Here is a 24,499-nt window from a genome sequence, read left to right on the forward strand (position 1 = left end):
TCATTCACACCAAACGCTCCTTGGCGATCCTCCAACAGGCTGCCTGCTCCACTTCTAGCCCCGCCGAGTCTTCATGGGTTGAAACGACAGGAGTGCCACACTCTCCTCTCCTCCTTTTCCCACCTCTCCTCTCATACTCCACGCATCGCTCCTCCATTACATCGTCAACCGACCCCCCCCCCCCAACACACACACACCACCGTTATGGCTTGTACACCGGGCATGTTTGGATTTGCAGCCGCAGCAGCATAATCCTCTACTGAAGGGAGTTGCGGACGCAGCAGCCGATAGTGAGAGACAGTGAGAGACAGAGAGAGAGTGAGTGAGAGAGAGACCCAGCGGAGGGAGGGAAGCAGCAGGGAGGAGCAGCAAAAGCAGCAGCGGCAGCAGAGTGATCCACCTGTCACAGAGTGGAAGGGGCCCCCCGCCTGATCCGTCTGCCTGCAGGGGGGACCCCGCGTGGCCGGTCAGCACCAGGGACTATGCAGCTGGGACTGGTGGCTCTGGCGATGGTCTATCTCGGATCCATGTGTCACAGCGACAGCGGCCTCAAGCTCTCAAAGGGACGGAGGCAGAGACGGAGTGAGTTACCAAATCTTCAAATCCCTTTCTCTCTTTCACTCTCACTCTTTCTCTGGTTTCCATGCAGCCTCTGAGAGCCACAGTGGTACATTTCTTATAAACATTTAACAGCCGCAGTAAAGATTACATGTTTATTTATTTTTTTCTTCTTTCATTATTTGTTTTGCCAAGATGGATTATGGTAGCCTCAGTTGTCTTTGAGTGACCCTCTTTTCTTCCTCTTTTTATGATTATGCCTTTCTTGGTTTATGTTGAGCTTTTATGGGTATTAAGAATGTTTATAGTCGGGTTTTAGGCGGATTCACCCTGGGTTTTACGGCTAAAGCTTCAGCACCACAGTTCTCTCCATGTCTGCCTCTGAGGCACTGAGTGGAACAACTCTCTGACACTTCAGCTCATGGTTGTTGGACCATGTTGCGTTGTTTGGTTTTCAAGCAGTTTTATAAACACTTTTCTGACCTTATGCACCCACAAAGACAGAGCTTACTCTCAGCATCAGTGTCTGCCCTCAGAGCGGGGTGAATCTCAGTGCAAGGCATTACCACTGGTTTTAATATAATGCCTTTTCCCTCAGAAGAGCTTTTAGAGGATACCAGCCTCTGCCCCTCTACACCCCCACCTCACAAAAACATCCAAGCAGTCAGGAGAGGTCAGAATTTTATTGAGCTTGGCTTTGGTAAATGGAGCTTGGCTTCGGCATGGCAATAGATGTCCAGAGGAAAGGCTAGAGGCTAATCAGATGGGTCTTGCTCGAATTTTTAAGTCTTTTCATTACACAATAAATATATATTTCTGATGCCCAAAGTGTGTTTTACCATACCTTACGAGTTAGCAATGACCTATGAATCATGTGTCAATTATCATGTAAGAGCTTTATCCCAGGTGAACAGTGTTCCCCCTTGAATTTTGAAGCGATTTACCATGACTCAGACATGGCGTATTTGATTTGCGGGGAGAACATTTTTAAAGCTTTTACCATCCCAACTTATCTCTGGGAGACAGGGATGGCAGATTGATTGCAGTGTGAGTGTGTATATTTAGATGCTGATACCACATAGGCCTATAAATCAACCGGGATGACCGCCATTTTGGCACCAAATGGCCCCTAGAAACAGGATGTGCATATTGACACGCTTTCTGAGCAATCATTTAAATTACTGGCTGCAGCAGAGCAGAGTGTCCGAGGTCTAGCCTTTTTGGAAGATGAGGGAATAGGGATATGAAGATATGAAGTATGATCGTGGGGTTATATGTGGATGAGAGCCAAATGCAGATGGGGTGCTTTGAGACAGAGTTTTGTGGCTCAGTAAAATTCTTAGATTGTTATATTCAGCTTCGTGGGCGGATGGTTAAAACACCAAAACATGTTCAGTTCTGTATAGAAGTGTTGGGAAGAAACTTAACGCATTTGTGCGCATTTCCCTTTTTGGCCGGCATGTTCGTGTAATTGGCGAGATCCCGATGGCTGAGTCACTTTTAGTCGGCCCCAGGGGGGCCCCTGCTGTGTGATGGCATGATGTGGAATCGATCATCGCGGGATGTCAGTCCCAAACACCCGGGCTTCTCCAACTAAAATCTGTTTAGGATCTCCGGCGAGCAGTTTCAAGTAAACAGTGAGAAAACTGTTCAAACAAAGATGTTTGGCATGGCCCCTGGTTAGATTAGCTGCAACATGAACTACTGCCAGGTTTATGGCTATGTGGTGCAAAAATAGACAAGGGCCATGTCCTCACTGATACTGCCAGTGTTGAATCTAGTGTTTGTAGCCAACAGATAAACACTTCTCTTTATTCACTTTGTGGTAACTGGACCTTATGCTGGTTTTTTAATGACTGTTCTCTTTCTCCCTCTCCTTCTCTCTTTCCCCTCATCTTTCCACAGTTAGCACTGAGGGGCCACCATCTTGCTCAAATGGCTGTGAGCGATGTTCCGAATACAATGGCTGTATAAAATGTAAGCCCAAACTCTTCATTCTCCTGGAGCGCAACGACATCCGCCAGATAGGCGTGTGCCTCGCCTCGTGCCCACAGGGATACTTCGGCATGCGGACTCCCGATACCAACAGATGCATCCGTGAGTTTGGATTCTTGGACTTCGTTGTTCGTTTTTTAAATGCATTGTGTCATAAGTAGGGCGAGGAGTTTTCCGTGACTATGATGTGAACTGACCAGGAAAGCCCCAGTAAGAAGGTTTCCTATATTTGTATTGACATTTTTTCTGTGTTGGACAAAACAAACCACATCCAATAATATTCAAGTTATTCCACAGTACAACATGCATATCATCACAATGTGTCACCATAATGGTAAACACACAATGGGCACTAATGTGGTCCAGTGGTAAGTGAGGTGTAATTTCCACTTTGAACTGCTGTGCCATGTGTGGAAGGAGCTGTCTTCACCACATGACCGCAGCCACAGCAATAACATGCAACACAACAACACACTCATAAAGACTAGCAAACAGTATCTGTCAAGCTGGAGATGGGCCTTGAACTGAGACATGGCAGGAGAATTATTGTTCTGTTGCAGTAATGTTCAGACAGTTTAAAGGTAGACTCAGCGGTATGACATAGATGCAGAAAGTACACAGCAAAGTGGGGCAATTTCTGCAATAACTAAGAACGTTGAATCGTGAGGCTCAACCTCAGCTGTTTTGGTGCTCTGGCTACCACGCTGTGAACAGTGTGAAGCGAACCCGTGCACATGCGCATATACTGTGTGTGACTGTGAGAGCGAAGTCTTGCATCTCGCTCATCTCAATATCTGTGGTGCTGCTCGAGGTAATGTCATTTTGCTAAGTCTACCTTTAAAGACCAACTGAACCAAAAAATGACCTTCTAGTGTCAAAATTGACTACAAAGTGTAATCATAAAGTCAGTCTCGTTCAATACAGAGATTTGGAAGATGATTAAGGAAAAAATGTAAGTCATGGAGTTTAAGCGTAATTCCCATTGTAAATTTGGTTTGACTTTTGGATATCCCTATCAGTAAATTACACAATATACACTACCGGTCAAAAGTTTTAGAACACCTACTCCTACACCTCACTCAAAGGTTTTTCTTTATTTTTACTATTTTCTACATTGTAGAATAATATGTAATCATGCAGTAGCCACAAATGTGTTAAACAAATCAAAATATATTATATATTTGAGATTCTTCAAATTGCCACCCTTTGCCTTGATGACAGCTTCGCACACTCTTGGCATTCTCTCAACCAGCTTCACCTGGAATGCTTTTCTTGAAGGAGTTCCCACATATGCTGAGCACTTGTTGGCTACTTTTCCTTCACTCTGCGTTCCGACTCATCCCAAACCATCTCAATTTGGTTGAGGTCGGGGGATTGTGGAGGCCAGGTCATCTGATGCAGCACTCCATCACTCTCCTTCTTGGTTAAATAACCCTTACACAGCCTGGAGGTGTGTTGGATCATTGTCCTGTTAAAAAAAACAAATGATAGTCCCACTAAGCCCAAACCAGATGGGATGGCATATCGCTGCAGAATGCTGTGGTAGCCATGCTGGTTAAGTGTGCCTTGAATTCTAAATAAGTCACAGACAGTGTCACCAACAAAGCACCCCACACCATAACACCTCCTCCTCCATGCCTTACGGTGGGAAATACACCTGCGGATATCATCCGTTCACCCACACCTCGTCTCACAAAGACAAAAAATTCACATTTGGACTCCAGACCAAAGGACAAATTTCCACCGGTCTAATGTCCATTGCTCGTGTTTCTTGGCCCAAGCAAGTCTCTTCTTCTTATTGGTGTCCTTTAGTAGTGGTTTCTGACTTATGATTCTGTTTTCAAAGACATGTACCTTATGACTGATGGAGAAAAACTAAAGGGCAATATCCCTGAACCATTTCAGTTCCATATTTGTGTTGCATCATGAGTTTACCTGTTAGGAAGTTTGTTTGTAATAGAAAAAAATGAAACATTACAGACATCTGCTATTAGATGATGTTGCAACAACCTATCTAACAAAACAACTTGCATACACCAAAACAACCTGCGTGTTCTACCTGTAACAAAATATAATGACTACAAGCTGCCTTGCTCTCTAATTGCCTATCATCATACGCACTTTCCTAAAAAATAAGAAGTAGATATAATTTACCTTTTGAAGAGGCAAGTTTAGTTGTATGATTCACAAGGGAACTTGCCAAATGAATAATTCAGTTGTGTCCAGAAAATATAAATTTACTTTAAAAAGATGGATGTTTTGATACATAAATGGTAAAACTCAATGAATAGGGACTGTGAACTGGCATGAACCCCTGGCTCGCGAGACAAAAAAAAAAAAAAGAAGACATCCTTGAAAAAACAGACAAACAGCAGTGCATTAGAAATGTTTTTCTTGTGAGTTTCTTCCATTCCTGTTTTCCACCCACAAGTAAGAGAAAACAGACCACGAGCCGGGCTCTTGGCACCCCTGGTTCAGAAAAAAGGTGTTTGCGCCACCAGAACCAACATGGAGGAACCAACCCTATTCCACCCTATTTCAACCCACACCCCTTAAAGGAGGGCCGGACCTACTGATTTGTTCTCTGTATTTTTTGTTTGCTCATTAAGAAATGCAGCTGCCTAGACTGAAGCCAAATGAGAGTTGTCTTGTGGGTGTGGTTTAATGTGGGTGTGTGTTTGCATGTGGGAAGTGTTAGTACATTTACTCTGCCAAAACAGTACACAGTTACAGTCACTCACCCTTCTAGACAACTTGAAACAGTCTAACCAGGTCTTGTGTCTGGAATTAGCCTAGGCTAGCTAGTGCTAGCCAACTTCTTTCGCCAATTAGCTTCAGCCGGCTGGTGTGCAACCGTTGAAAAAGTGTTTTGACTGGATAGCTTATGTCACGGGCTAGTTAGGGATCATCAATAAATTACACAATGTAAATGTCATGTTTAAGTTCTCATTAAATGCTTTCAATATTTCTATATGACTTTCTACAATTTATAATCAGTTTAATGGTTTTTAAGTCATTGACATTTGGAGCTATTGAAATGTTCAAATATTGTCCCATGTACACTAACGGTCAAAAGTTTCAGAACATTGTAGAATAATAGTGAAGCCATCAAAACTATCAAATAACACATATGGCATCATGTAGCAACCAAAACAGTGTTAAACAAATCAAAATATATTTTATATTTGAGATCCTTCAAATAGCCACCCTTTGCCTTGATAACAGCTTTGCACACTCTTGGCATTCTCTCAACCAGCTTCATGAGTTAGTCACCTGGAATGCATTTCAATTAACAGGTGTGCCTTCTTAAAAGTGAATTTGTGGAATTTCTTTCCTTCTTAATGCGTTTGACACAATCAGTTGTGTTGTGACAAGGTAGGGGAGGGTGTATACAGAAGATAGCCCTATTTGGTAAAAGACTAAGTCTTTATTATGGCAAGAACAGCTCAAATAAGCAAAGAGAAACAACAGCTCATCATTACTTTAAGACATGAAGGTCAGTCAATATGGAACATTTCCAGAACTTTGAAAGTTTCTTCATGTGCAGTTGCAAAAACCATCAAGCGCTATGATGAAACTGGCTCTCATGAGGACCGTCACAGGAAAGGAAGACCCAGAGTAACCTCTGCAGCAGAGGATAAGTTCATTAGAGTTACCAGCCTCAGGATTTGCAGCCCAAATAAATGCTTCACAGAGTTCAAGTAACAGATACATCCGAACATCAACTGTTCAGAGGAGACTATGTGAATCAGGCCTTCATGGTCGAATTGCTGCAAAGAAACCACTACTAACGGACACCATTGGAAAGAAAAGACTTGCTTGGGCCAACAAACACGAGAAATGGACATTAGACCGGAGATAATCTGTCCTTTGGTCTGATGAGTCCAAATTTGAGATTTTTGGTTCCATCTGCCGAGTCTTTGTGAGATGCAGAGTAGGTGAACTCCGCATGTGTGGTTCCCACCGTAAAGCATGGAGGAGGTATGATGGTTTGGGGGTGCTTTGCTGGTGACACTGTTGTTGATTTATTTAGAATTCAAGGCACACTTAACCAGCATGGCTACCACAGCATTCTGCAGTGATATGCCATCCTATCTGGTTTGCGCTTAGTGGGACTATCATTTGTTTTTCAACAGGACAATGACCCAACACACCTCCAAGCTGTGTAAGGGCTATTTGACCAAGAAGGAGAGTGATGGAGTGCTGCATCAGATGACCTGGGCTCTACTTTGAAGAATCTCAAATATAAAATAGATTTTGATTTGTTTAACACTTTTTTGCTTACTATATGATTCCATATGTGTTATTTTATAGTTTTGATGTCTTCACTATTATTATACAATGTAGAAAATAGTCAAATAAAGAAAATCCCTGGAATGAGTAGGTATGTCCAAACTTTTGACTAGTACTGTACATACTGAGGCATAAGAAGCACTTATTGCTTTCTTTTGAACAGTGTTTGCCTCCTCTTTAACACTAGTATTTTATAGCCCTGATATTGAGAGGAAGATGATATAGCATACAGATTTACACAGCTCGTCCTGGAGGAGTTGTAACTGTCCAGATGCCTTCGCAGCAGGGAAGCTTATAGTCAATCAGCAGAAGAAGTTTCAGGTTGGAATAAGTGGGGCTGGTATGTGTGATACTCCTCATTCCAGCAACATGGGCCGATATAGCGGCCTGTTCAATAGTTATTACCCCACATAGCGTTGTTTATACATGTAGCTACCTGAAATCACAAAACAAGATACATAATGAGGATCTACCTGAACATATTGGCCTCAGTGTAACTTTGTAATATAGTGCAACATTGAGCGTACTGTGCTTCAAGACATGTATTTGCAATAGCCTGACAAACATTTGTATATGTACTGTTTGTGAACATAAACACAGGGCCATAACCTCAGAGCATGTCTGTCTGCTAGGTACTCAGGAAGCAGGTTTGGGAAAATAGTCCAATTTGGATAAAAACAACAAAAGTTCTGGCTCACACTAATCCCCACATTTTTGTTAATGTTTTACTGTCACTGGAAATTAACTTAACCTTAGCCGTTATTGTTTCAATGTTGTCCACTGAATCCTGAAAGGCCGCTGTGCATGCTGGTTAGTCTCCTCCACCTCCTTCTCAAGCCTCTCCGTGGCTAACCTGCTGTTATTATCCAGTCAGCCGCTTCCGTTTAGGACATATCGAAATCCCCAAGATGTCTTGTTAGCCACATTTGTTTTACATTAGGTCTACATTTGTAAAAGTATTTTCTCCAAACATCACTAACGTCAAATTTAGCTGTCAAGAGCTTAAAGTAATAATTGAGGTTAGGGCATTAAATTCCCAACGAGGATTCTTCCCTTTAGCTCGTTTCGAACTCCTGGCAAGACTCCAGCCGACAAGACATTCTTTATTTTAGTTGTTTGTGGGAAAGGTGTCTAGTGTTTTGTGACTGGATATTCACATATATTCCAACCCAGAGATGTAAGGATTATATCTGTGACCTTCGCTTAGCGTGCCTCTGTTTCTACACTCTGGTTTTGGCAGAGAAAATGTTATTAATTCAGAATAAGATAATGATAGTAATGAAAAAGGTGGGCCAGGAGAAGGGTTGGGATGAGAAAGGGGGGCTCTTGGTAGTCCTTTTAAGGTGTCTGTTTTTCATTCTCCCGTGCCCATAATTACCCTCAATTTAAAGTAGTTGTTTGTTTGACTGGAGAAGCTCAGTTTTTAATGAGGCAAAGGTGCGTGGAGACCTCTGGAAATCCGCTGACGTGCTCTCTACTCTTGGCCCGTACCCGGCCACCCGCTTTCCAAAAAATATAGCCGTGGTATGCATATGCTTTTAAGACATGGGTGTTATTCATGCAGAATCCCCCCAAAGAGTCTCTCCCCATTGTTTTATCACTAATAAATCTCTCATAGGAGATAAAAATCAGGCTACATTCTTGTCCTCCCCGAGGATAAGAGGATCCTTTCGTGCAGCAGAAAGGCTTCACATTTTTAAACATACTTTGCTGTTTTTGTATAGTAATACTGTATTATTCTGTATTAACACAGAAGCTTGAAGCCAGAACAATGAACAGTGATGTGTTATGCTGTCAGTTAATGCAACGTGTACATGTATACTATGTTAACACAATGAATATGAACTCAACTAAGTGCGCTTTAATTTTCTCATTCTCTCCTCTCTTTGACTCATGTTTTTTTCCCCCCTTTTCCTTTCAGAATGTAAAATAGAGAATTGTGAGGAGTGTTTCAATCGAAATTTTTGCACAAAATGTAAGGAGGGCTTATATTCACACAGAGGGCGATGCTACCCCAGCTGCCCTGAAGGCCTCAGCACCACCAACGGGACCATGGAGTGTGTAGGTGAGTGACCTCTGACCTCTCTTCCTTTCACCCCCTGCCACAGCTTCACTCACAGCTGACACTGAACTGGATTATGAACTATGAGTTTAAGGGCATTTTGCCTTTTGGCACATATTAGCTTTTGAATAAGATGGCTAAAATGTTAGTTCACAATGTCAATGGCTCAGAGAATATTACTGAAAGTCCCACACTACCCATACATTGAGTATTAAGCATATGAAGTTAAGTGTGATGAATTTTTGTGTTGAGAGCCTGTCACAAAGTCTTAAATGTTTCTCAGGTGCATATTTGACCCCATAATGTACCCCGTTCACCCTAACCCATCACACATGGTATACTAAATACCCTTCAGCTATCATCAGCCAAGTATGTTCTGCCTGTCGGATGAATATCGCCTGCCATATGAGAGTTCAGTTCAAGACTTCATTGACGTGGAGAAACTGTGTTCTGTTGAGCTCTCCTCGTCCACTGTTCTTTTTTCTTCCTCTTTCTGCTGTTTCTCAATCACCAGCGAGCGAGCTGAACTTCAGAGGGAGGCCTGCTGGATGATAAGGAACTTTTATTGATTTATTTTGAAATTATTTCTGTCACAAGTAAGGAAATAGAGCGCTAATGGCATTACTCTGCAAGGCTAGTGCTAGCTGGATGCCCCAGGCCACTTGACTCTTTAGAGAGGAGCTCTCAACCCCCAGGGTGACATTCTGGCATTGCCCCTGCTCCCTTCCAAAAAGTGCTCAATCCAGCTGCTCTTGTCATATATTCTCTAATTTCCCTGCCATTGTTTTTGTCAGTATGAAGTTTGCTTGCTTCACCCCCTCACACCCCCCAGCTTTTCACAAAAAAGTCAAAATATTTTCCCAGAAAAGGTAGAAATTTCCCCCACGATTGAAACCAGCTCCTGTCAGATGGAGTCATGACTTAAGCTTAACCAGCACTTCCAGAGATGCAACCTCTCTTATCGTCACTCAGTGCCTGGGCTTACCTCCACTGTACCTGCACCCCACCATACCCCTGTCTGCACATTATGCCCTGAATCTATTCTACCACGCCCAGAAATCTGCTCCTGTTATTCTCTGTCCCCAACGCACTAGACGACCAGTTTTAGCCTTTAGCCGTACCCTCATCCTACTCCTCCTCTGTTCCTTGGGTGATGTGGAGGTTAACCCAGGCCCTGCGTGTCCTCGGGCACTCTCATTTGTTGACTTCTGTAATTAAAAAGCCTTGGTTTCATGCATGTTAACATCAGAAGCCTCCCGAAGTTTGTTTTACTCACTTCTTTAGCACACTCCGCCAACCCTGATGTCCTTGCCGTGTCTGAATCCTGGCTTAGGAAGGCCACAAAATTAGGAGATTTCCATACCCAACTACAACATTTTCCGTCAAGATAGAACTGCCAAAGGGGGAGGAGTTGCAATCTACTGCAGAGATAGCCTGCAAAGTTCTGTCATAATTTCCAGGTCTATGCCCAAACAGTTTGAACTTCTAATTTTAAAAATGAATCTCTCCAGAATTAAGTCTCTCACTGTTGCCGCCTTTTATAGACCCCCCTCAGCTCCCAGCTGTGCCCTGGACACCATATGTGAATTGATTGCCCCTCATCCATCTTCAGAGTTCGTTCTGTTAGGTGACCTAAACTGGGATATGCTTGACACCCCGGCAGTCCTACAATCTAAGCTAGATGCACTCAATCTCACACAAATCATCAAGGAACCCACCAGGTACAACCCTAAATCCGTAAACATGGGCACCCTCATAGATATTATCCTGACCAACTTGCCCTCCAAATAGACCTCTGCTGTTTTCAATCAGGATCTCAGCGATCACTGCCTCATTGCCTGCATCCGCTATGGGTCCGCGGTCAAACGACCACCCCTCATCACTGTCAAACGCTCCCTAAAACAGTTCTGCGAGCAGGCCTTTCTAATCGACCTGGCCTGGGTATCCTGGAAGGATATTGACCTCATCCCGTCAGTCGAGGATGTCTGGTTGTTCTTTAAAAGTAATTTCCTCAGCATCTTAAATAAGCATGCCCCTTTCAAAAAATGTAGAACTAAGAACAGATATAGCCCTTGGTTCACTCCAGACCTGACTGCCCTTGACCAGCACAAAAACATCCTGTGGCGGACTGCAATTGCATCGAATAGTCCCCGCGATATGCAACTTTTCAGGGAAGTCAGGAACCAATACACGCAGTCAGTCAGGAAAGCAAAGGCTAGCTTTTTCAAACATATATTTGCATCCTGTAGTTCTAACTCCAAAAAGTTTTGTGACACTGTAAAGTCCATGGAGAACAAGAGCACCTCCTCCCAGCTGCCCACTGCTCTGAGGCTAGGTAACACGGTCACCACCGATAAATCCATGATCATCGAAAATTTCAATAAGCATTTCTCTACGGCTGGCCATGCTTTCCTCCTGGCTACCCCAACCCCAGCCAACAGCTCCACCCCCCCCCCCCCCTCCCCCGCAGCTACTTGCCCGAGCCTCCCCAGCTTCTCCTTCACCCAAATCCAGATAGCAGATGTTCTGAAAGAGCTGCAAAACCTGGACCCGTACAAATCAGCTGGGCTAGACAATCTGGACCCTCTCTTTCTAAAATTATCCGCCGCCATTGTTGCAACCCCTATTACCAGTCTGTTCAACCTCTCTTTCGTATTGCCCGAGATTCCTAAAAATTGGAAAGCTGCCACGGTCATCCCCCTCTTCAAAGGGCGTGACACTCTAGACCCAAACTGTTATAGACCTATATCCATCCTGCCTATCTCTCTAAAGTCTTCGAAAGCCAAGTTAATAAACAGATCACTGACAATTTCGAATCCCACCGTACCTTCTCCGCTGTGCAATCCGGTTTCCGAGCTGGTCACGGGTGCACCTCAGCCACGCTCAAGGTACTATATGATGTCATAACCGCCATCGATTACAAACAGTACTGTGCAGCCGTCTTCATCGACCTGACCAAGGCTTTCGACTCTGTCATTCACCGTATTCTTATCGGCAGACTCAATAGCCTTGGTTTCTCAAATGACTGCCTCGCCTGGTTCACCAACTACTTTGCAGACAGAGTTCAGTGTGTCAAATCGGAGGGCCTGTTGTCCGGACCTCTGGCAGTCTCTATGGGGGTACCACAGGATTCATTTCTCGGGCCAACTCTTTTCTCTGTATATATCAATGATGTGCGGGTGATTACCTAATCCACCTCTACGCAGACGACACCATTCTGTATACATCTGGCCCTTCTTTGGACACTGTGTTAACTAACCTCCAAACGAGCTTCAATGCCATACAACACTCCTTCCGTGGCCTCCAACTGCTCCTAAACGCTAGTAAAACCAAATGCATGCTTTTCAACCGTTCGCTGCCCGCACCCGCCCGCCCGACTAGCATCACTACCCTGGACGGTTCTGACCTAGAATATGTGGACAACTACAAATACCTAGGTGTCTGGCTAGACTGTAAACTCTTCTTCCAGACTCATATTAAACATCTCCAATCCAAAATCAAATCTAGAATCGGCTTTCTATTTCGCAAGAAAGCCTCCTTCACTCACGCCGCAAAACTTACCCTCGTAAAACTGACTATCCTACCGATCCTCGACTTCGGGGATGTCATCTACAAAATAGCTTCCAATACTCTACTCAGCAAACTGGATGCAGTCTATCACAGTGCCATCCGTTTTGTTACCAAAGCCCCTTATACCACCCACCACTGCGACCTGTATGCTCTAGTCGGCTGGCCCTCGCTACATATTCTTCGCCAGACCCACTGGCTCCAGGTCATATATAAGTCTATGCTAGGTAAAGCTCCGCCTTATCTCAGCTCACTGGTCACGATAACAACACCCATCCGTAGCACGCGCTCCAGCAGGTATATATCTCACTGGTCATCCCCAAAGCCAACACCCCCTTTGGCCTCCTTTCCTTCCAGTTCTCTGCTGGCTGTGACTGGAACGAATTGCAAAAATCGCTGAAGCTGGAGACTTATTTTCCCCTCTAACTTTAAACATCAGCTATCTGAGCAGCTGACCGATCGCTGCAGCTGTACATAGTCCATCTGCAAATAGCCCACCCAATCTACCTACCTCATCCCCATATTGTTTTTATTTACTTTCTGCTCTTTTGCACACCAGTATCTCTACTTGCACATCATCATCTGCTCATTTATCACTCCAGTGTTAATCTGCTAAATTGTAATTACTTCGCTACTATGGCCTATTTATTGCCTACCTCACGCCATTTGCACACACTGTATATAGACTTTCTTTTTTTCTATTGTGTTATTGACTATACGCTTGTTTATTCCATGTGTAACTCTGTGTTGTTGTTTGTGTCGCACTGCTTTGCTTTATCTTGACCAGGTCGCAGTTGTAAATGAGAACTTGTTCTCAACTAGCTTACCTGGTTAAATAAAGGGGAAAAAAAGGGGAAAAAAAGCTCAACAGCATGTCACTAGGGGTAAAACAGTTGAGGTCTCTAGATAAACTGGACATACTTGGTAACATAGAGGCTTTGGGCTTGACAAGGCCAAATGAGTGATGTCTGATCTGGGTGAGATAAGTTCCTCTGCATTATTTTCTCACTGTGAACATGTAAGACCCGTTGAAATCTAAAGCTTACTTGGTTTCACTTGGGGTTTGTTGCATGTGATCTATGTGTGTGTATGTAAAACTGTATTTAACTTCTGTTCTTTTCTATCTCACCTGTAGAATGTGAACTGGGCGAATGGAGCCAATGGGGTTCCTGTATGAAGAAGAACAAGACGTGTGGCTTTAAGAAAGGCACACAGACCAGAATGCAAGAGCTTCTTCATGCCTCCAGCCCTGACACGGTCTCTGCGTCATCCCCCCGGCCATGTGCTCCACAGACTGAGAGACAGAAGTGCACAGTGCAGAAGACACCATGTGGAAAAGGAGGTGAGGACTAACACATACCTACAGTAGGAGAGTGGAAACGAGAGGAAATAGAGTGAAACAGATCATTAATATATGGATGGATAAAAGACAGGAATGAGACAGTAGATGAAAGATGACAAAACAACACTTCAACACAACTACAAAGTCAATAATATTGTGATTAGCACCTTTTCTGATGAAGTCATAAACTCCCTGCTCTAACCCTATGTATGACCATGACCTGGAACCTCAAAAGTGTTGGTTCAGTAAGGACACTGAGCCTCTGACTGGGAACCATGTAAACAAACACTCCTAAAGACCCAAACAGGCAAGGTAGATGGGAGGGTGCCATGCAGTGCACTATGTTGGACGACGATAAGAGCTGGAGTTGGACTGTTTGTTTTGAAGCTCAACGAGGCATGAGGTTTACAGGACTCTGACATGTTTGCTCTAGCTCTTATCATTCATCTGCCATCTTGTTTCAGAGCTGGCTAATGTTGCTCAGCTAAAAATCTACCCGGTAACACTCAATTTGATAACAGCTTAATCATGCTCTAATTAGTACTACTCCGTTGTTGTTCTTTGGCCCATAACACTTTTCTAGTAGTAGTTGGTTTTATAAGATGGAATTTCTTCAAGTAGTCGAGAAACCAAAAGGCCTCTCCTTTTGTCAGTAAGTGTTTTTATTGTATTATTTTTGTATTTTGTATTATTTGGTACCACTCGGGAGGCCCGGTCAGTAAGTTTCAATGAACTCTGCCTTATAAAATAAAACGGACCAGTCAACTTTATTGACCAGCATGGCTGGGATGCTTAGCCTTTTGATCGACCCAATAAAAAGGTAGAGAAAGGTTTGGAGTCGATTTGTAAATGTTGATTTGAAGTGAAAGGAGTTGTTTTGTATGGCTTGGATCGGCTGACAACGGTGGGCCCATTTGGCCACTGTTTCTATCTCCTACTTTTCCCACTGTAATTCCTGTTTTTAATTTGGCAGCTAATTAATGTACATGTTGAATCAAAGTTGGAAGCTTCCATTTCTTTACAAGGACTTAGTGTGCAGTAAACAAGCAATATTCCCAAACTTTATGAGCGGGTGGTACGCTTATTGGATTTCAGGGCTGCTACTATTTTGATTAACAGCTTTCAACAAACATCAGTTTACCCAGTGTAAAGAATCAATGAAGAATCATGTCAGTTATGCAATATGTAACAGATGGAATACGTAAAAATGCACACAGAAACAACATTATACAACATTAGATGTAGAAATCCTTAGAGGGAGGATATATACGAGCTCTTGCTTGTAATTTTTCAGGGAGGAGTGGGCTTGCTTCACACTGGACAGGACCAGGACAGAACTGTTTGAGAAATGAGAGGCAAATTTACACTGCATAACGCCTGCATCCTGGAAAGAATTTCCACCATGGATTGAGAAGAATAATTAACAGTGAAATATTATAAAATGCCCCATAAATGTGTAGTGCCGAATGCCAATTTTCTAAACGTAGCGAGTGGTGTTGTGAAAGGAGGGGAAGTGAGGGAACGGGATGCCGTGTTGGAACAACAGACTGTGGTGTGTCAGGACTCAGGAGTCTGAGACGTATGATTGAGATGTATGATGTGACATTGAGAGATGATAGGCATTAGCTTCAACTTGTTTTCCTTATTCTGGTGTCAGAATACACTGTTGTGAAAATGAGTAAGGATCCCCTGTCAAGGCGCATAACAAATAAATGTTGTTCTCGTGTGAATTCATTCATAGGCGATGGGTATCATGACCTTGACTGAGCCCTTTTTCATGTGCTTAAAAAAACTTGCCATGTGCTAAATTAGCGAGTCCGTGAATCCATCTGCAAGACTTGGCCGATGGGGCCGCTGTAAAAAACAGAGGGCAGTGCTTGTATAACACCAGTGATTTACTGGTCTGCAGATCTCACGCTTTGTGTCGATTTGGCCAAGCTCTCCCCTTTTTTCCCCCTGCAGCTTTTTACAAATGGGCCCGCACGAAAACAGAATTTGCTAAATGCGTGATTGCTTTTGTCAGGCCATAGTTGTTTAGCTTGGATGGAGTGGAGCTTCAATCATGGCTGTCATAAATTGATGGAGTCCCCCTCAGTCCATTAGCGGGCTTGTCACGGGTCTAATTAAGTCCTTACACAGTGAGAGAATCAGCCCAGGTCCTGCTGTACACACTCACACAAACGGCCCTTACTGTAACTCCCCAGGTTCACTAACATTACTCTAAACATAAACAAATGTCTTCCAAATTCAAATGGTCTCCATTTTGTTTTCATTAGCGGGAGAAATGAATCTCCCAGAAATTGTTTATTTACTCAAGGCAGGCAACACATGCATACTTTACAAAGCTAGTAATCAAGTCTTGTCAACACTCCCCTAAGAAATGTGACACAGCCTCCAATGTCAGGAGCCAACTGGCCAATAGGGCCCTACAGTGACAGATGCTTTAATGACTTTGGCCCCGTGTGTCTCAAGAAAAGTAACATCAACTACTTCTAGTTAGTGGACTACTGTATTGGGTCTGCCTCTGCCTGTTTTCTACCGAACAAAGGGAAAGAATCTGCACACCTGTGCTCCTGCCAGGTCCTCGTTAAATAAATTATAGGAATGCTTATTGAAACTCATTTAGTTTCAGGGGTCTCTTTATTCAAAATATGCACCATTTAAATATGTAAATGTTTGCAGGTCTACTGCCAAATAGGGATTTTCATTGGTTTATACTGAGATGGAGCATATTTGAGTAATATCATGGCTTTTTGTCTTTGCGTACTTTCAAATACATTCAAATAACAAACAAATTACTTAGAAAACAAGCTAACAAAGCATGTGGTGCAGAATGGAGAAAATAGGCGTAGGCCTATTACAACATTTATATAATTAAGCAATAAGGCCCGAGGAGGTGTGGTATATTGCCAATATACCACGGCTAATATACGGTCTGATATACCATGGCAGCCAATCAGCATTCAGGGCTCGATGCATTGCGTCGTGCATAAGAACAGCCCTTAGCCGTGGTATATTGGCCATATACCACACACCCTCGTGCCTTATTACTTAATTATATAACTGTTGTTCTAGCCCTAAATGCTCATTGGCTGACAGCCATGGTATATCAGACCGTATACCACGGGTATGACAAAACATGTATTTTTACTACTCTAATTACGTCGGTAGACAGTTTATAATAGCAATAAGGCACCTCGGGGGTTTGTGGTATATCGCCAATATACCACAGCTAAGGGCTGTGTCCAGGCAGTCCGCGTTACGTCGTGCATAAGAACAACCCGTAGCCGTGGTATATTGGCCATATACCATACCCCCTCTGGCCTTATTGTTTAAATATAATATAATATTATTAAAGCAAACAAACAAGAATGCTCCATGAGCCTCCTGTTGTCAAACAGTTAGCCTTAGCGAATGCTGTCCAGCCCCCTTAGTGAGTGTTTTGAGTCTCTGTTTCTAGGGAACATGGAGACTCAACACACAAGTTCATAGGCTGAGGGATGTTTGCTAACTGCCCAGTTTCCTCTCACCGTGGGAGTACTCATCAGCCCAGTATAAACAACCACTGTCTGACACCTGACACAAACATCCATTCCCGTTTATGTGCGTGAAAGGTTGTTTACACCGACGCCTGATCGAACCCACGAGCAAGCCACACACACACAGATACACACCCACACACGCTGTCATTAGAGCTCCAACATGTTAACCTCATTGTGGCTTAGCGGTGTAGTGGCGTAGCGCAATTTACATCAACAATGTCAAGAGGATGTCAATGAGTGCTCGCATTTTGAACAATCTATAGCTGTATGTACAGGACATGAAGGACTCTTGCACTCCACTTCAACCGTGTTGATTTACTTTCATTACTCTGTTTTATTCTCTCCTGAACGATTTTTCCATCCCGAGTTCCTGGAAAGCTACTCTTAATGGATGTTTGTATTTAGGGAGCAATTATGCACTTGAACTGTGTGCCAGGTGGAAGTCCAGACAACAGCCTACAGCGAGAGTGAGAGAAAGAGGAGGGGAAGACAAGGGTGCGGGGGGAGGTGGAGTGGAGAGGGAAGGCAGACATTAAGAAAGGAGCTCACCTCGACCGGCTCCCAACTGTTTACATGAACTATTATGTTCCACCAGCCGTTGTCTCTGCGAGTGTTAAGACGTGTCCGGCTCGGAGTCGCGGCCACACTCCTCACAAAGGCTTGATTACTGTTTTCCGGTCTGTCGTTATGGCACTGCTGTGTGTTTCCTGTCAGCCCAATGCAGCACTGTGTTGCGTCATGGTGGCATTTATGAAAGGCTCTGGATCCTGAGCTACATATCTGGGGCTTAGTGGCAATTGGCCGGTATTAAAAAGGGCCTGATAGGAAAGCTAGGAACCGGGGTATCCACACAATGCCACTTGTTATTGAACTGTTGTGAATGTGGGCTAATGGGTTCATGTCATAGGTCTACCAAGCTAATTCTGAAACACACACCATCAAAGCCCTGTTTATAAAAGCTGAGCCCAACTACTCTGTTATTTTGGTGTCGTAGTCGTGTTATAATGCATTTCAATCTGTTTTTCTATCCAGATGGGAATAAGAATAAGGGCGAGCGACGAGACCAGCAGAGGAGGCGAGACAAAGAAAACGTCCGAGGCCATGGCCACGAGGGCAAAGAGGGTGGCAAGAAGGGTGGCAAAGAGGGAGGAAAAGAAGGAAGCAGAGAGGGGGGCAAAGAGGGAGGAAAAGGAGGAAGAGAGGGTGGCAAGGGAGGCGGCAGGAGGAAAAAGGGCCAAAACCAGGCCACCACTGCGCCCAGCCTTACCCCTAGCACTGTAGCCTAGGCCTTACTCACGTTGGGACTTAGTGGGGACAAGGATGGACAAAAACAAGGCGAGTAGGCAACACCCACCTGCATTGGCCATTATTAAGAGACTGACAGTGGACAGAGGAGACAATATCAAACTGATGAAGAAAAGGATTAATGCTGCTATGCATTCTAGAAGATGCTCTAAGAGAACTGGAGGATTGCTGCAATAAATGAGGATCAGGTCTTGGACTTATCAGACTTGGAGGGAAGAGGGTGAATGTGCAATCTGGAGGGTTCCACTGTAAGCCTTGCAGTAGGGTCAACATGTTTCATTTCACCGCTCCCAGGTTTATCATGGAGTTGGCAGATGGAGATCCCAGTGGCTGAACAGTGGAAGACACTGAATATGAATATGAGAATTTCAAGATGGAGTCTTCATAATGATCAAGGATCTCTACAATCCATTAGAATCCCTGATGTGCTTTTCAAAATCTATTTTTCATTGTTGACGACTCATGTTTTGTGAATGGTAGCAAGTAGATGTTGTAAGTGATATAGAGAAAATGAACAGTATTAAGATTCTTTATTTTAATTCTATTTTATGATTAAGCAAAAGAAAGGCACTGGAACAAATGTGTGGTTTTGAAGGAAAACATATTTTAATTACATTTTTGGTTTGTAGAGAATCCACTCCAAAACAAACCAGCAACAATATAGAGAACGTTTATACGGCTTTAGTTCAAATCCTGATCTGGTGTTAGACAAAGGTTACCCACACAATAGCTTAGTTCTTAATTTAAAATAGAATAATGTTTTGGTATCTTCAGCATAAAAAGTTTAGGATTGAAAACTGTGTGTGTTGTGTATGTGTGTTGTGAGTGTATGTGTCTGTGTGTGCATTCGTGCCTGTCTGTATGTTTACAGAATTTCAGCAAAATGTTTTTGTGAAGTAGTGGTCACACAAGTGTATGTATATTTGTGTGGGTATATTGTATGTGTTTCTGCACATAAGCTTAATGTGTGTGTGTGTACGTATCAATCTGGTAGAATGGGAAATGTTATATAAACTCAGCAAAAAAATAAATCTTTCAAAGATAATTCGTAAAAATACAAATAACTTCACAGATCTTCATTGTAAAGGGTTTAAACACTGTTTCCCATGCTTGTTCAATGAACCATAAACAATTAATGAACATGCACCTGTGGAACGGTTGTTAAGAAAGTAACAGCTTACAGACAGTAGGCAATTAAGGTCATAGTTATGAAAACTTAGGACACTAAAGAGGCCTTTCTACTGACTCTGAAAAACACCAAACGAAAGATGCCCAGGGTCTCTGTTCATCTACGTGAATGTGCCTTAGGCATGCTGCAAGGAGGCATGAGGACTGCAAATGTGGCAAGGGCAATAAATTGCAATGTCCGTACTGTGAGATGCCTAAGACAGCGCTACAGGGAGAGAGGACGGACAGCTGATCGTCCTCGCAGTGGCAGACCACATGTAACAACACCTGCACAGGATCGGTACATCCGAACATCACACCTGCGGGACAGGTACAGGATGGCAACAACAACTGCCCGAGTTACAGCAGGAACGCACAATCCCTCCATCAGTTCTCAGACTGTCCGCAATAGGCTGAGAGAGGCTGGACTGAGGGCTTGTAGGCCTGTTGTAAGGCAGGTCCTCACCAGACATCACCGGCAACAACGTGCCTATGGGCACAAACCCACCGTCACTGGACCAGACAGGACTGGCAAAAAGTGCTCTTCTCTGACGAGTCGCGGTTTTGTCTCACCAGGGGTGATGGTCGGATTCGCGTTTATTGTCGAAGGAATGAGCGTTACACCGATGCCTGCACTCTGGAGCGGGATCGATTTGGAGGTGGAGGGTCCGTCATGGTCTAGGACGGTGTGTCACAGCATCATCGGACTGAGCTTGTTGTCAGTGCAGGCAATCTCAACGCTGTGCGTTACAGGGAAGACATCTTCCTCCCTCATGTGGTACCCTTCCTGTAGGCTCATCCTGACATGACCCTCCAGCATGACAATGCCACCAGCCATACTGCTCGTTCTGTGCGTGATTTCCTGCAAGACAGGAATGTCAGTGTTCTGCCATGGCCAGCGAAGAGCCCGGATCTCAATCCCATTGAGCATGTCTGGGACCTGTTGGATCGCAGGGTGAGGGCTAGGACCATTGCCCCCAGAAATGTCCAGGAACTTGCAGGTGCCTTGGTGGAAGAGTGGGGTAACATCTCACAGCAAGAACTGGCAAATCTGGTGCAGTCCATGAGGAGGAGATGCACTGCTCTACTTAATGCAGCTGGTGGCCACACCAGATGCTGACTGTTACTTTGGATTTTGACCCCCCCCCCCTTGTTCAGGGACACATTATTCAATTTCTGTTAGTCACATCTGTGGAACTTGTTCAGTTTATATCTTAGTTGTTGAATCTTGTTATGTTCATACAAATATTTACATATTAAGTTTGCTGAAAATAAACGCAGTTGACAGTGATAGGACGTTTCTTTTTTTGCTGAGTTTATATGATGAGAGAGACCATTGTAAAGGCACAGTTATATATCAATGCATCAATATTTCCATAATCATATGCCTCTGGTTACATGTAAACCATCTACAGCTGCTCAGTAATCATGTATTTTTGCAACAGGGTCTGACATATTACACAGACTTTTGTGTTCTGTGCTATATACAGCTCTGTCAGTGGAAATAATCATTGCATTATACAACTACTGTCAGCCTGATACGACAGAGCAACTAAAGCTTTTGTACCATTTGACACTAATCTTTGAGCAATCATTGTCACGTTTTGTTTAGCTTTCCCTGGGTCTATTTGCTTTACACAAAAATATTAGCTTCATGAGAAGGTATACGTTAAATACGCGTTCATATTGTGGATAGTGGTACTGAAAATGTCGACATCAGTATATCATTGATCATAACGACTATTAGTATCATTATGATATATCTGATTACTTCTGTGAAAGCTTGAATAAACTTCAGATTCAGTAAACATGGCAGACACACTAGCATGATCATTGTATATTTTACAGTAGTCGGTCTCTTCCTGTGCAATCAAATATTATTATTCGTATTTTCATTTCCATGTTTCCATTTCCTTTTTGTTCTCCGTGGTCTCTCAATGGTTTTTACTTTTCACACATACAGTAGTTGGCCTCTATATGCCATAGATATACAGTACGGTAGCCTACATTTATACCAATGATCTGTATTTGTGTACTATACCAGTAAGTATACAGTCACCATAATAATTGACACACATATTAAGACTTCCTTTCACAGGCTCTTTAAATGTATAATGACAGCACCTGGGGAACTCAACATTCACGGCATATGTTTGTCATTGCTGAAGGAAGTGCACAAATCTCATGTAATGTCTCCATAAAAACTGAACCACGATGCACAAGCCCAAATTAAAATGACATAAATCTGACAACATTGCGCAGTCCCCTCAGTCAATCTCTCCAACCGCTCTATTATGTCTCCATTATGATGTTGATCTCATTCAGTGGCACAATAAGAGTAGAACAACAGAGCAGGGATGTGAAACTGTCAGCTCACGGCCTGGGGATCAATTTCCCAAAATGTTTTATGGGAAATCAAGTCGAGTCTCAATTTACTGTTGAGAGTTAGAATAGTAGAATACACAAAGTGCAACTCTGAAATGTGGTTGTGCATCAGAATTTTTTCTCTTCTTATGTCAAGCACTGACAGTCAAATCAAATCAAATGTATTTATATAGCCCTTCGTACATCAGCTGATATCTCAAAGTGCTGTACAGAAACCCAGCCTAAAACCCCAAACAGCAAGCAATGCAGGTGTAGAAGCACGGTGGCTAGGAAAAACTCCCTAGAAAGGCCAAAACCTAGGAAGAAACCTAGAGAGGAACCAGGCTATGAGGGGTGGCCAGTCCTCTTCTGGCTGTGCCGGGTGGAGATTATAACAGAACATGGCCAAGATGTTCAAATGTTCATAAATGACCAGCATGGTCAAATAATAATAATCACAGTAGTTGTCGAGGGTGCAGCACCTCAGGAGTAAATGTCAGTTGGCTTTTCATAGCCGATCATTAAGAGTATCTCTACCGCTCCTGCGTTCTCTAGAGAGTTGAAATCAGCAGTTCTGAGACAGGTAGCACGTGCGGTGAACAGGTCAGGGTTCCATAGCCGCAGGCAGAACAGTTGAAACTGGAGCAGCAGCACGGCCAGGTGGACTGGGGACAACAAGGAGTCATCATGTCAGGTCGTCCTGAGGCATGGTCCTAGGGCTCAGGTCCTCCGAGAGAGAGAAAGAAAGAGAGAATTAGAGAGAGCATACTTAAATTAAGACAGGAGAAGTACTCCAGATATAACAAACTGACCCTAGCCCCCCGACACATAAACTAATGCAGCATAAATACTAGAGGCTGAGACAGGAGGGGTCAGGAGACACTGTGGCCCCATCCGATGATACCCCCGGACAGGGCCAAACAGGAAGGATATAACCCCACCCACTTTGCCAAGGCACAGCCCCCACACCACTAGAGGTATATCTTCAACCACCAACTTACCATCCTGAGACAAGGCCGAGTATAGCCCACAAAGATCTCCGCCACGGCACAACCCAAGGGGGGGCACCAACCCGGACAGAAAGATCACGTCAGTGACTCAACCCACTCAAGTGACGCACCCCTCCTAGGGACGACAGTCACTCAATTAGTCTGTCAGCTAAAATGTTTTAGATTTGTAAGTTAGTCTAGACAGCTACCTAAACTTGTAAAAATCATGGTGGATTTACCGATCGGGGGCCCTCATTAATTTTCTTAGTCACTTTCACTCAGACTGCAAACATTTCTCTCCACCCTATGGCAAATTGTGTAGAATTGCAAGAAATTAGCTGTAAAACTGCACATTTTCTCTCTGCCCCATGGCAAAATGAGTAGATTTGCATGAAATTGGTTATAAAATTGCTAAATATTCTCCGCCCTATGGCTACATTTGTAGAATTGCAGCAAACTTAATTAAAAACTGCAACATTTTCTCTACGGCCCAGGCAAAATGTGTAGAATTGCAGGAAATGCATGCGAAAACAATGTTTTTTTCTGCTGTCAAGAGGGAGACCCCCAACAAAATTTAACTTAGTCCCCCCAAAAGGCTAGGGCCGGCTCAGACTGCATGTGTGGGTATGGATGTGGGTATGCAACCCCTTATGATGAGTTCAGATTTTTTTTGTGGCCCCCACCCCATCAAAGTTGCCCATCCCTGACATAGAGTATATGGAGGGCTGTGTTGGTAGTACATTCAGCGGTGGACCATTAACATAGGCTGTATAAAATGGCTGTGAATGGCCATATGGAGACAATACTGTATTTATTCCATTGAAGCATGGGAAAACTGCTTGAAATGTGGGGCAGGTTGGGGAATTTCAGTTCATCCAGGTGATGGCGGTTTGGAGCAACACTATGGAAAGCCAGCTTCCACACTGCATGCCGCTGGGAGTGACGGGAGGCCATCTTGGGAGGTGGAACGGGAATGGCCCAGCTGGTGCAAGCGGGGCGGCAGTCTGAGCACTGGGCCAAACGATGGAGCCTGGGCAGGGGCTATAAAAGCAGGGACAGAAATAAAAATGAAGGATGTGTCATAGCTAGGGGGATGGGTCTACTCTGGTCTAATCTACCAGGCCTTCATCCTGTGCAACAAAAACAGCCGTTTCTCATTACAAGAGGGGAGGGCAGGGGAACGGTAGAGTTTGGACTGTAAATTACACTTTCATCCCTCTTCCTGACCATAAATTCTCAACCCCGTCTCCATGGGACTGAGCTCTCCATCACATTCAAGCTCCCACTCTCTTTTTTTTCTCTCTCTCTCCGTCCG

General features: G+C 43.8%; 1 protein-coding gene across 1 annotated transcript; it reads left to right on the top strand.

Moving 5' to 3' along the window:
- The first annotated feature begins 482 nt into the window (after positions 1-482).
- LOC120047558 (R-spondin-1-like) lies at positions 483-18,645 on the top strand. Its single transcript, XM_038993087.1, has 6 exons — positions 483-582; positions 2,464-2,655; positions 8,768-8,911; positions 13,611-13,817; positions 14,125-14,129; positions 18,403-18,645. The coding sequence occupies exons 1-6, from the start codon at positions 483-485 to the stop codon at positions 18,643-18,645; spliced, it is 891 nt and encodes a 296-aa protein (XP_038849015.1).
- The last annotated feature ends 5,854 nt before the right edge of the window (positions 18,646-24,499 follow it).

This window comes from Salvelinus namaycush, chromosome 5 (assembly GCF_016432855.1).
Source record: "Salvelinus namaycush isolate Seneca chromosome 5, SaNama_1.0, whole genome shotgun sequence".
In the NCBI taxonomy this organism is placed as follows: Eukaryota; Metazoa; Chordata; class Actinopteri; order Salmoniformes; family Salmonidae; genus Salvelinus; species Salvelinus namaycush.